Source organism: Archocentrus centrarchus, unplaced genomic scaffold (genome assembly GCF_007364275.1).
Source record: "Archocentrus centrarchus isolate MPI-CPG fArcCen1 unplaced genomic scaffold, fArcCen1 scaffold_48_ctg1, whole genome shotgun sequence".
Taxonomy (NCBI): domain Eukaryota; kingdom Metazoa; phylum Chordata; class Actinopteri; order Cichliformes; family Cichlidae; genus Archocentrus; species Archocentrus centrarchus.
The window spans coordinates 774,148-787,402 of NW_022060272.1; the positions used below are offsets into that span (position 1 = coordinate 774,148).

The window sequence follows — 13,255 nt, forward strand, 5'->3', positions numbered from 1 at the left end:
TGTTTACTAGATCAGCTATTATGCTTAAGTGCATGATTTAAACAAATTAGCGCTCATGAAATCCAACTGAGACATTTTCCTACTTTCTCAGTGTGTCTTAATTACAGTACTGTGGTTACATGCAAAGCAGAATTGGTTATGCAACAGGAGGCTTTTGATTATAATATTACTGAGTATCACAGGAATGTCATACAAGACTACTATCAGTTACTTTACCCATACTTCCTTTTCCTTCCTCTGCTATGGAAGTGTTTTAGAGGGAAAAAAAAGCCAAAGAACCATGTGCTAGTTTCTGCATAGTAGTCAAATATGTTAAAAATTATTAATGCATGTTTTCTTAATGTTGAGCAAAAAAGCCTGATAGATTTAATGTGTCTTCAATCCTGTTCAGCATAAGCATGAGTAATTGAATATGCAGCCACTTAAAATGACTTGACACCCCAAATGTACAGGGTTCCTAAAATGACACGCTCTCAAGGCAATGATAGTGTTCCACACTGAGTCCAGTTTGAGTCGACCACCTGGTAAAAACATGCAACACAGCAGAGGTCCATCTTCAAAAGGCATGCAAAGCTGTCCCGAACCTGCCACTTGCAAACGCGGCGACGACGCTGATGACAACAGAGTTTACGAGACTGCGCGCCACATGCTAGCTCACACTTCCTGGCCCTTCCGTGGCGCAAACTGAAGCTCAACAAATGCGAAAGATTCTGGCGTCATATTCACAGCAATCACATCAAACGGCATGACACTACCGGAGCACACATCTGCGCTGTGCTCGATACATCCACGTGGTTTCCAAACAGTACATTGCACAAAAGAGGAGGTAAGGGGTGCTAAAATAATAGGGAAAGCTTGGATATAGGAATACACTTCAGCAACTTTGATGTGCTTTAAATTCATATTTAGTAGCAGATATATAATAGGTCATTAAAAAAAGTGGAGAAATTAACTGGAGCACTGAGCATGAGGAGAAGAAAACAAATCACATTCATATATTAAGACATTATTGTGACATGTCAGCGCATCTACAGTAATGAAATCTAATGTGATATGAAATGCCTGCTGCTTTCTGTCCTGCAGTAGCCTAAAGACAATGGGGCTCTGTTTTTTTTTTTTTTTTTTTTGGGGGGGGGGGGGGGGGGGGGGGGGGGGCAGGGTGTGCACTCCAAATAGTGACTTTATCCTAAATTGGGATAATATTTACCTGGGGAAGGAAAGGAAGGGGTTTAGCAGGTAGAGGTAGGTGCAGAGATTGGGTCACAGCTTCAAAGCTGTGCCTCATCCCTCACACACCGAACAGTATGCCGAGGCAGTCTATTATCTGAGGGCGGGCTTAAAGGTGTCGTGAGCTGGGGTTGAGGGGGATCGACGGAGGAAAGGAGGGGGAGAAAAGGGGGAAAGGAGGGGGAGTAGCAGATCTGAGGCCGGGCTAGATGTTCTGACAGCACTGCATCTTTGGTTTGTTCTCAGTGGGCTGCACCTGGATGTTGACCACGTTGTTGCTGGGGGACATGTCGCTCTCCTGGCGCTCTGACATCTGCTTCTGGGAGACAATACGGTAAATCTCTGATGGGAGGAGAAGGAGACAAGAAGCAATATTTAATGTTTACAGATGACAGACGTATAACAAAAAAGTGTCTCTTGTGGAGGGAGTGTCATTTCTCCATGTGGGTGCCAGCTGACTAAAGCATGACAGACTGTTAAATGATGGCAGACATTTCTCATCATGCAAGTCATTACTACAACCTCTATCACTGGAACATACCTTTTTATTTTAAAAACAGCTTTCATAACAGCTGGTCTCAAATCAACATTTAAATGTTTGGTCCATTCAATGTGTTCCACACATTATTGTACTGTGACCAGAATGTAGACCATGTCCTATGAACTGGTTTTTATAGAGCGCTTTGTTCCTCTACTTTGCTTTATACAACACCTCTCATTGCCCATTCACACACATTCATACACGCACTTCTTTCTATACTGAAGTGTGTTCTATCTAACATTCACACACCTTCACATTCTGACGAATGCATCAGAGAGCGACTCAGGGATCAGTATTTTGCCCAAGGATACTTTGGCATGCAGACTGGAGCAGCCAGGGATCAAACCCCAAACCTTCTGATTAGCAGATGAGCCACAGCCACCCTACATCCTGGTCATCACACACAGCATTACATAACAAATATTGTCTATGCATCTTATTCTTTATGGCACAGAGCCCTTTTTTCTTTTTAAAGACACCTGTTAACAAGAGCAACTCAACTGTTCAGTATTCTATTTGTCAGTGCTATAAAGGCCATCAGAGCCTGTTAGTTAAAGGGGATTTTCTGCCTTGAGATGGCAGCTATGACCATGTGAAAGGTGTAGAAGGTGTACACACACACACACACACACACATTACAGACCTGTCAGGATGGTCTGGAAGGCTGTCTCTACGTTGGTGGAGTCCAAAGCCGATGTCTCCAGAAAAGATAAACCATTCTTCTCTGCAGGACAAAGTGGACAATCACTTTTTTAATATGTAGCATTCCACAAATAATGAATCAGTCTGACCATTACACAGAGATATCTGAATGTGAAACTTGCACCACCCACAGTTACACAGAATTGCTTCACGGTGTTACACAACAGCAAACAATGCATTAATCAACATCCTTTAACTCATAGTTCTAATACACTGCTCAAAAAAAGGTAAAGAGGGGCACCCAGGTGGCTTAGTGGTGAAGCCGGCGACCACATGCATATGCCGCGGCACGGGTTCGAGTCCCGGCCTGTCGCCAATTTGCACGCATGTCTTCCCCTGTATCTTTCCCCCATTTCCTGTCTCCCAACGCTGCTGATAAAAGCCGCTGTGGCCAAAAAAAGGAAAAGAAAACTTTTTAATCTGAGTATAGCATCAAGACACTGTCTCTATGGGGACGGAGTTTTGAGGGGATGATGGGAGGAGAGAAGCTGCAGAGAGGCGTGTAAAACTGCAACTGTGCGTCCTGGTCTCAACCCTGGGCAGTCACATTTTTTTTTTTTTTTTTTTTTTGGGTGGTGGTGGTGGTGGTGGTGGTGGTGGGGGGGGGGTCCCTCCTGGTTCGAGTGGGTTAAAACAGTTATGAATGGGTTGTTGGTGTACCTGGGACTTCTATTTAGGACTATACTTCCTCCTCACAGTCATGCAGCCAGCCTGATTTCCCGGCTGCTCGGGATCTGCTGGAGGAGAGCTAACGGCGGCTAAGCTACCTTGGTCCGCACAGACTACAGGGACCTGGCTAGCTACAAGGGGCGGAGCCAAGTCTCCAATTCACTGAGCCTGGCCTCCAAACAAACAGGCTACATTTGTTACAAGTACACACAGAGCGGGAAGGTGTGGGAGGGGCAGGAGAAGAAGCCATGCTGTTTGTGACTCAGCTAAGACCTAAATTAGTAGCTTAGGTCAAATCCCTAAAAACACACTGAGTAAACACTATGAATAAAATTTACAAGTGATTCAGCAGAGAGTGTGCTTTGGATAACGCTCGCCTGACCTAAATCCAACACAACACCTCTGGGACGTTACGTTTCCCTCCATCCGATGCCACCAGGTTGCACCTCAGACTGTCCAGGAGCTCAGTGATGCCCTGGTCCAGATCTGGGAGGAGATCCCCCAGGACACCATCCGTCGTCTCATTAGGAGCCCTGATGTTGTCAGGTATGCATACAAGCATGTGGGTGCCAAAAGAACTACTGAGTACCATTTTGAGTTGCTACAATGAGATTTCAGCAGAATGGACTAGCCTGCTGCATAATTTTTTTTTCACTTTGATTTTTGGCATTCTTTGAATACACTTCATTCCTAACACATTACCCAGTCCAAATGAGCATGTTTTTTTTCCCATTGAGATTTGATGTGTTTTCAACATGTTTCTTTATTTTTTTGAGCAGTGTATTTATCATTTTTGTAAGGTTTCACACTACAGAATTGCCATTTATGGTATTTTTAGCATGACATCATTCACATTCTGCAGTCCCATTTCTGTTTAATTTTGGGACACTCAAAGATCTATATTCCATAAGGCAACAGAACAGGATGGCTCACCAGCAAAAGCCCGGGCCTCATCAGTGGGGACAGCCCTGAGATGGCGCAGATCGCTCTTGTTGCCCACCAGCATGATGACGATGTTGCTGTCAGCGTGGTCCCTCAGCTCCTTCAGCCAGCGCTCCACATTCTCATAAGTTAAATGCTTGGCAATGTCATAGACAAGGAGAGCACCCACAGCTCCACGGTAGTACCTGCAGCAGAGCCACGCGCATGAGAATCACATCAGAACACTCGTTATCACACCGTTACAACAAACAAATCTAAAAGTGTGCATAAAGGTGATTAATGGGGGGTATTTTGTAGGGCTGTAGTCTCAGGGCTGATTGTTCAGTCAAACATTAGCTATGATCATGATTCTTCAATAATCAAAAGGTCATGGAGTTACAGCACACTGGTTTTCTTTATCTGTGTCTGTCCATAAAAGACCAACTACACTCCCCATCAGACTGTGAGATTTTTTTGTTCAGCTAAACTTATTTATTTGGTTTTTGAGATGAAATACAATTATTTTCAAGGAAACATCATGTAAACAAGTCTTTTATTTTCAGGTATTTCCATCTGGATCTGACAAACAGTTCAGAAGATGGCGCCTTTTGCCTGAACCCACCCATTTTTCCTGTGAGCAAAAGTATTGGAACATGTGATGGCAGGTGTGCTTTGTTTCCCAGGTGTGTCCTGTTACACTCATTATTCAAATAATGAAGCTGAGAGAAGACGTAAAATCAATCTGAGACATTGCACAAACATTAGCCATCGCCAATACAACCGTTTAAAACATCCTGAAGAAGGAAGTCGTCACTGGTGTACTAAGTAACACATGTGGAACAGCTAGATCAAAGAAAACAGCAGCAGCTGATAACACAAACATTGTAACTGCTGTAAAGAAAGACCCTAAAACAACTGTTAGTGACATCAGCAATGACCTCCAGAGGGCAGGAGTGAAGGTATCACAATCTATTGTTTGCAGAAGACTTCATGAACAAAAATACTATTAGCAAGAAGAACAAGAAGGCCAGGCTGGAATTTGCCAAGAAGTACAGAGACCAGCCTCAGAAATTCTGGGAAATTTTATGGACTGATGAGACAAAGATAAACTTTTACCAAGAGAAAAAAAAAAATTATGCTTGCTATCAAAACTGAAGCACAAAAATAAAGAAAATGTGTGTTTGGTCAATTATTTCTTTGTTGCAACAATGCTTTCTTGGCAATAAATCTTACACCATCAGAAAGCTTGTTTCTTTCCCCTTAAATGGAGCCACATTTATAAAGGGATTTATGGGTTGAGCAGCAGAGTTGAGTATGTGGGCTGCACCAATGACAAACTTGCCAAACAGCTTTTTCTGCTATTGACTGTAGTTTGGTGTCATTCATTGGATTGGATGATTGAAGTCTGAAGAAACAAGACATACTGGCAATTTAACAATTTATTCATGTAACAAACAGGGGCCTCAGCAGCATGTGGAAGAACCATACACAGCCACCTCCTCCTCGTGCTGGTCACCAGCTCGGTCACACACTGCTGTGGGACGGCATCCCATTCTTCATCCAGCATTTGTCGCAAGTCAGTCAGTGTGATTGTTTTGGTCACACTGGCATGAACAGCAGAGCCTGAATGATCCCACAAGTGTTCAGTGGTGTTAAGGTTAGGACTGCAGGCAGCCCATCCCATCCTCTCCACTCTCAAAGAAAGGGGTGGCTGTAGCTCAGGAGGTAGAGGAGGTTATTGGAAGGTTGTTGGTTTGATCCCTGGCTGCCCCAGTCTACATCCAAAGTATCCTTGAGCAAGATACTAAACCCCAAGTTGATTGTGTGTGAATGTTAGATAGAAAGCACTTAGCTGTAAAATATGATAGTGTGAATGGGTGAAAGAGACATGCTATATAAATCCATCTGAGTACTCATGTAGAGTATGAACGTGTTCTATAAGAACCAGTCCATTTACCAAATTCTTCAGAGGTAGTCTCCATTCTGTGGGGGGTGAGTGTTGTCTTGTGTTGAAGGACAGAGTTCAGAAACTGGGCAAGTTTGCAGACTGTGGAGTTATGGGATTGCCACTGTTTGCATATCTATTTGCATTGAGATTGCCTCCAATGATGACAAGTTTAATGTCGGCACCCGGAGTACCAGAAGCTCCAAACAACAGGCTTTCCAAGATTTATTGCCAAGAAGCACTGTTACAACAAAGAAATAATCACAAACACAAATGTCCTTACTTTTTGTGCTATGTTTATACTGATATGGACTGGGTAATGTGTGAGGAATGAAAGGATGCCACATTATTTGATGGAAATGAAAATGATCAACCTACAGAGAGCTGACTTTAAACGGAAAAAATTATGTGGCAGGTTAGTCCATTTTACCCAGATTTCATTGCAGCAACCCAGAATTTAACTCAGTAGTTTTATGGCCCCTACATGCATATATGTTGTCTCATTGTTGCCCCTCTAGTACACCTGTTGTTAATGTCATTAACACCAAAAGAGTTGAAACTGATTAATAACCCTCTCTGCTACTTAACTGACCAGATCAATCTTCCAGAAGTTTAACTGACTTGATGCTAAACTCTGATTAGTGTTATTTTTTTTGGAGCAGTATCCGTCCATTCATTTTCTTCGGCTTATCCGGGCCAGGTCGCGGGGGAAGCAGCCTAAGCAGAGAAGGCCAGGCTTTTCTCTCCCCAGCCAACTTCACCAGCTTATCCAGAGGGACCCGAAGGCATTCCCAGGGCATGCCAAGAGATATAATCTCTCCAGCGTGTCCTGGGTCTACCCCGGGGCGTCCTCCTGGTAGGACATGCCCGTAACACCTCGCCCAAGAGGAGCAGTATATCAACTGATATACACTGCTCAAAAAAATAAAGGGAACACTTAAACAACACAATATAACTCCCAAGTAAATCAAACTTCTGTGAAATCAAACTGTCCACTTAGGAAGCAACATTGATTGACAATCAATTTCACATGCTGTTGTGCAAATGGAATAGACAACAGGTGGAAATTATTGGCAATTGGCAAGAAACACTCAATAAAGGAGTGGTTCTGCAGGTGGGGACCACAGACCACTTCTCAGTACCTATGCTTTCTGGCTGATGTTTTGGTCACTTTTGAATGTTGGTGGTCCTTTCACACTCGTGGTAGCATGAGACAGACTCTACAACCCACACAAGTGGCTCAGGTAGTGCAGCTCATCCAGGATGGCACATCAATGCCAGTTGTGGCAAGAAGGTTTGCTGTGTCTGTCAGCGTAGTGTCCAGAGGCTGGAGGCGCTACCAGGAGACAGGCCAGTACACCAGGAGACGTGGAGGAGGCCGTAGGAGGGCAACAACCCAGCAGCAGGACCGCTACCTCCACCTTTGTGCAAGGTGGAACAGGAGGAGCACTGCCAGAGCCCTGCAAAATGACCTCCAGCAGGCCACAAATGTGCATGTGTCTGCACAAACTGTTAGAAACCGACTCCATGAGGATGGTATGAGGGCCCGACGTCCACAGATGGGGGTTGTGCTCACAGCCCAACGCCGTGCAGGATGCTTGGCATTTGCCAGAGAACACCAGGATTGGCAAATTCACCACTGGCACCCTGTGCTCTTCACAGATGAAAGCAGGTTCACACTGAGTACATGTGACAGACATGACAGAGTCTGGAGACGCCATGGAGAGCGATCTGTTGCCTGCAACATCCTTCAGCATGACCGGTTTGGCAGTGGGTCAGTAATGGTGTGGGGTGGCATTTCTCTGGAGGGCCGCACAGCCCTCCATGTGCTCGCCAGAGGTAGCATGACTGCCATTAGGTACCGAGATGAGATCCTCAGACCCCTTGTGAGACCATATGCTGGTGCGGTTGGCCCTGGGTTCCTCCTAATGCAGGACAATGGTAGACCTCATGTGGCTGGAGTGTGTCAGCAGTTCCTGCAAGATGAAGGCATTGAAGCTATGGACTGGCCCGCCCGTTCCCCAGACCTGAATCCAATTGAGCACATCTGGGACATCATGTCTCGCTTCATCCACCAACGTCACGTTGCACCACAGACTGTCCAGGAGTTGGCGGATGCTTTAGTCCAGGTCTGGGAGGAGATCCCTCAGGAGACCATCCGCCACCCCATCAGGAGCATGCCCAGGCATTGTAGGGAGGTCATACAGGCACGTGGAGGCCACACACAATACTGAGCCTCATTTTGACTTGTTTTAAGGACATTACATCAAAGTTGGATCAGCCTGTAGTGTGTTTTTCCACTTTAATTTTGTGTGTGACTCCAAATCCAGGCCTCCATTGGTTAATAAATTTGATTTCCATTGATGATTTTGTGTGATTTTGTTGTCAGCACATTCAACTTTGTACAGAACAAAGTATTCAATGAGAATATTTCATTCATTCAGATCTAGGATGTGTTATTTGAGTGTTCCCTTTATTTTTTTGAGCAGTGTATAACAACAGAGCTAGATGTGAAGCCTCCTCCTTCAGTCTGCTGTTATGATACTCACGCTGATGTGATGGCTCGGTAACGCTCCTGGCCAGCTGTGTCCCAGATCTGGGCTTTCACCGTCTTGCCGTCCACCTGGATACTGCGCGTGGCAAACTCGACTCCAATGGTGCTCTTGCTCTCCAGGTTGAACTCATTGCGAGTGAAGCGGGACAGTAGGTTACTCTTTCCCACACCCGAATCACCAATAAGGACAACTGAGTCACAAAATAGAGACAATGCACTGTAATGCAATCTCTCTGGATAATATAAGACAATCATCAGTAATATACATAAAAATAAAACCCAGGGCTGCAACAAAACACTTTGATATTTTGTTTTTTGAACTGAGAAGAAGCAGATAAATATAACTCCTGCACACTATCTGGCTTACCTCTAACATCTATTAAATTACAACATTTTGGTCCTATTTACCTCATCAGGTACAAAGGCAATATCTATTAGGACAACAGATCAAGCAGCTCCTTTGCCATGTGCAAATGTTTAGTTGCAACTGTCAACTTTTCTGAAATTCATTCATGGCCTTCCTATCCTTATGCAATATTTTACAATATTACCTACTCCTAACATCATATATATTTTCTACAAACTTGTTCTTCTTTCCTCGTGTTGGACACAGGCTAGAGTCTATTTTCATTTGCAGCTAATTTAACTAGCAAACTAGCAAAATTAGCTGTTTTGTTTGTTTGTTTTGGGAGAAAAAAACATCAGCATGATCGGTTCACAATCTATCCATCTTCTGACAACTGGAAAAACTAAAATGTACTTTTATTCATTTTCAAAAAAACGTTTCTACTTCAATAACTTTCCCCAAGGACTAGAAACTTTTGGAAGAACTCCTTAGAACAACAGTGTTTTTGTGAAAGTCTCTGGAATGTTATGAGGACGTTTTCCACTGCAGGACCTTTATGGTGGTCTTCACCTTTCGGGATGTTCCAACCACAGGAACTACACCATAAAAGAGAACTGTAAAAAGAAAAGGTTCATTGCACAGGGTTTTTTTTTTTTTAATGCAGAATGTCTCTTCTTTTACAGCTGCTGCATCTCACTATGCTGCACAGCATGTAGAGACTGACCTGGCTGTGCCTTTAATCCCAGAGGCACTGGCCATGCTGCACACAAGGGTCAGTGCAGAGATCACGCCTGCTACGCGGAACACCAGAGAGGTGTACTGTGAAGCAAGATTAACGGCTTTAACAAACTACGTCAAGCTTAAAGTCAGTTTTCTGTGTCACAAAAGTGGCTCTTTTTATCTGGCTTGAATCAATGTTGTAACTAATGCTGAAAACACAACCTAGTCAAGAGCAGGTGATGTTCCCAGTTTGGTCAAATATTGTTTGGAAAGGCCACGTTTCACTGATTCTTTTATCGACAGCATGTTTGAAGTGCATTATAGATTATCTGACGGCCAAAATTACATATAAATATGTGCAAGTTGTCGACAGGCTCACTAATATCACAAATAAAGTGCAAACTGTGCGTCCCATCGTCATGTATTCCTTAAGTGATGTAGAACATGTATAAATGTTGTCTTAGCATCAGATTCTAATCTGTCAGTCCCTTTTACTCTGCTGGAATTGCAGCTGCTAAAACACTTTGCACATATTTCAGATATTTAATTTCACTTTGACCTGCTGACAATTCACACCTCCTGCTGTAGGCTATGGGACAGTCACATTAAATGTGTCCAGTTTAAAGTTTCAGCACTCTCAATTCGATTTAATTTTATATATATAGCACCAAATCACAACAGTCATCTCAAGGTGGTTTATACTTTAAGGTAAAGACCCTACAGGTGCAGCTGTCACCTTAGAAATAAGCAGGAGCACAGAGCACGCGTTCAGTAACAAAGTAATGAACTCAAATTTAAATGTTTTACTGCTCTGTGCAATAAATCAGCAGATGAATCATTTTCTGCAGCATTTTTATGTCTGTTATATTTTGTATGTTCTTTATAGATTTTTAATCACCAATTTTTGGATGATTTTGTGCAGAAGAGTCACATGACCCTGCAAAATGCCCATTTTCATGTGAGTGCAAACAGATCCTGAAGCAGAGAGCCCGGCTTAACAGAGAAAGTTAATAACCACCGTTATCTCCGATTGGGGCTTCACGTTCTGTCGAGCCAGATAAGGTGAAGAAAGCTTGACTGTGTTGAATTTGGTTGCAGTAAACTCCTCAGCAGTCACAATATCAGTTCTGACGTGCGCAAAAATGACACTTAAACTGAAATTAATACATAAAGTATGAACTGTGCTAATAATTTTGACAGCTTCAACTGAGAATGCAATTAAAAGCACAGCAAAATAACGCAAACCCAAATGCTTACTGTGCTGCAGTTTCTTGTGCTGTCTACATGGAGAATTTTACCACATCTGCTGTTCTTTGTTGTGCTTCTCATAGGTTGCTGGCTGTTACCTCGCCCACCAACAGGTGGAGGGAGGTGATGTTTTCAGTTGCATTGGTCTGTCTGTCAGCAGGATAACTCGGAAAAAATATGAACAGATTTCCATGAATATTTCTGGAGTTGTTGGAGGTGGTACAAGGAATAACTGATTCAATTTTAGTGGTGACCCAGATCACTGGATCATCTGGATCCAGGAATTTCTAAAAAGCTTCTTTACCACTGTGAGACAGGGACAGTATTCACATATTTGGATCTAAGCTTATGAGGAAAGGCCAGAATCCTCTGAAAAGCATCAGGGGCATCATGACCATCAGTTCTGTCATACAGCAAAGTTTGTTGATGATTGAAGGAGGATTTATGATCTAATGATCCAGAATGCTGAAATGACGGAGTATGACAGCACGGGGTGGTATCTGTGCTGCGCAGTATGGGCACACAGAAAATTTGGGGTGGCCAAGGTATGCGTTCTACTGAGAACCCTTCTATTTTAAATCTGCCGCTAGTTCTGAGCTGCCTATTAAGCCAATGAGTAACTGCCCAGTACTGCCCTATCAGAGTGTGTGGGGGCATAAATACACAGAGTTAAACACACTTTTAAAGCACATAATGCAGAAAAGGACGCCCAGAGGAATTTGGAGATTTGTGTGGTCACATCATGTGTCCATAAAGGACCTCTTACTCCAATTTTGGCAGCTCACCTGAACCGGTGGACACGCAGACTCACGTTGTGTCCAAACGTTTTCAAAAACACTGCCGTGGCACGTGAAAAGATGGAGAATAATTGTTTACTGCGTAAAAATTTGAAAGAGTCCAGTTCTGCTGTTTTGTTTTTTAATATTTTAGACCTATTTTAGTGGGTTTGATGCATTTCTCTGCTGTCCCGAGGAAACACCTATACCGACTCTTTACTTAGCAGAACGAGACTTAAACGCGACGCGCGACAAACACACACAGCTGCGGACACTTCAGCCGCTCACCAAATCTTTATGCTTTCAGCGCCAGTTTGTTTCTTCCGGACATTTTTAATAAAATGAGAGAACACTGGGCGCAGCAGCATCATGTGCTGCAGGTTAAAGCTGAGTGTGTGTGAGGCCGGGCTGAGGTTACGTTAGGCGTGTCCGTGCTAACAGCAGTTAGCTGCAGCTAACTTCTCTGCGGGCGTGTTTAAAGGCAGCCTCCGTAACGTGCTGAATAATGAGCGCTTTCACGCTTGCCCTACGGGGAAGGAGGTATTTCTTTGGAGATGTTCAGCCTGCGGCCAGCTTCCAGAAGGCTCGGTGAGCAGCAGCCGGAGCCGCGGCTGTTAGCCGACAGCTGATCAGCTGGCCTGCTTAGCCTGGCGGCTAATGCTAAACCTCTAACGACAAAACTACAGTTTTACCTTTGAACAAATAATCGTATTCATCGTCTCTAGTGCCCATCGTCTTCTTGAGAAACAGCCAGTCCAAGATTTGATTTGTTTGAACGAAAAGCTGTCAATCTGCAGTATTTTACTCTTCCAACGGGAATGTGTTTGGAAGCCGTACTTCCGTGGTTTCTTCTTCGCCTTCCCTGACAGCAGAGAATAGGATAATACTGACATCTAGTGGTCAAATATATTAACTGCCAAAGACTTCTGCGGTGAATCTTTGTAGCGTGGCCAACGCTGTTACCACCATTCATCTTTGCGCGTGGTGTTTGGTGAAGAAATGATGTAAAAATCGCCGTTTAATTTAAGTTTAAGTTAGAACACCGCCAAATTTGGCGAAAACCCCACCAGAACGCCGTGTTTTACGCAGCTGCGTAATGAATGGCTGTGTACGAGAAGTGGAAAACAAGGTTCTATCGGGTCATTGAACGCCACTTTGCCCCTGAGCTCAGTGACGGCGCTCAGTGACGTTAAAACGCCGTTTTCTTAAACCATGTCCGGCTGGGACTCCGGTGATTGTGCTTTCATGTGCAGCGATCTGTCTGCCTCTGTGGTCCTGCCTTAAAAATCGGAACTGTGATGGAAATCAGTAATCTCAAGAACATGAAGTCCCTTGTTTTTAATGTAAATGGGAGCTCTCCTTCACAATGTCAGAGGACTCTGGATGTCTTACATGAATTTTTAGGATTATACAAGAGGATGTGACATCACACCATCATAGGTCAGATAATGAGCACACCTGTAATCAATAAGCAAAAGTTGCAAAAGAATATAATAATAACATTCTGTGTATCTTGGTTATGGTCAGATGAGTTCTTTCTGATAACTGCAGATACAAATCACCTGCAGTGTGCATTATCTTGACAAAAGTATAACACAGTGAACAC

The 13,255-nt window shown here is 43.7% G+C and overlaps 1 protein-coding gene across 1 annotated transcript; it reads right to left on the minus strand.

Moving 5' to 3' along the window:
* Positions 1–1,178: 1,178 nt before the first annotated feature.
* LOC115777286 (ras-related protein Rab-11A) lies at positions 1,179–12,513 on the minus strand. The gene is made up of 5 exons (XM_030725131.1): positions 12,342–12,513; positions 8,555–8,750; positions 4,073–4,266; positions 2,412–2,492; positions 1,179–1,569 (listed from the first exon to the last, which is right to left on the minus strand). The coding sequence occupies exons 1-5, from the start codon at positions 12,379–12,381 to the stop codon at positions 1,433–1,435; spliced, it is 648 nt and encodes a 215-aa protein (XP_030580991.1). The 5' UTR covers positions 12,382–12,513; the 3' UTR covers positions 1,179–1,432.
* Positions 12,514–13,255: the final 742 nt, after the last annotated feature.

Coding starts and splice junctions, on each gene's coding strand:
- LOC115777286 (XM_030725131.1), bottom strand. CDS start 12,381: ATGGGCACTAGAGACGATGAATACGATTATTTGTTCAAAG. Junction 4,267..8,554: donor TACCGAGCCATCACATCAGC/GTGAGTATCATA, acceptor GCTCTGCTGCAG/GTACTACCGTGGAGCTGTGG. Junction 2,493..4,072: donor TGAGGCCCGGGCTTTTGCTG/GTGAGCCATCCT, acceptor TTTGTCCTGCAG/AGAAGAATGGTTTATCTTTT.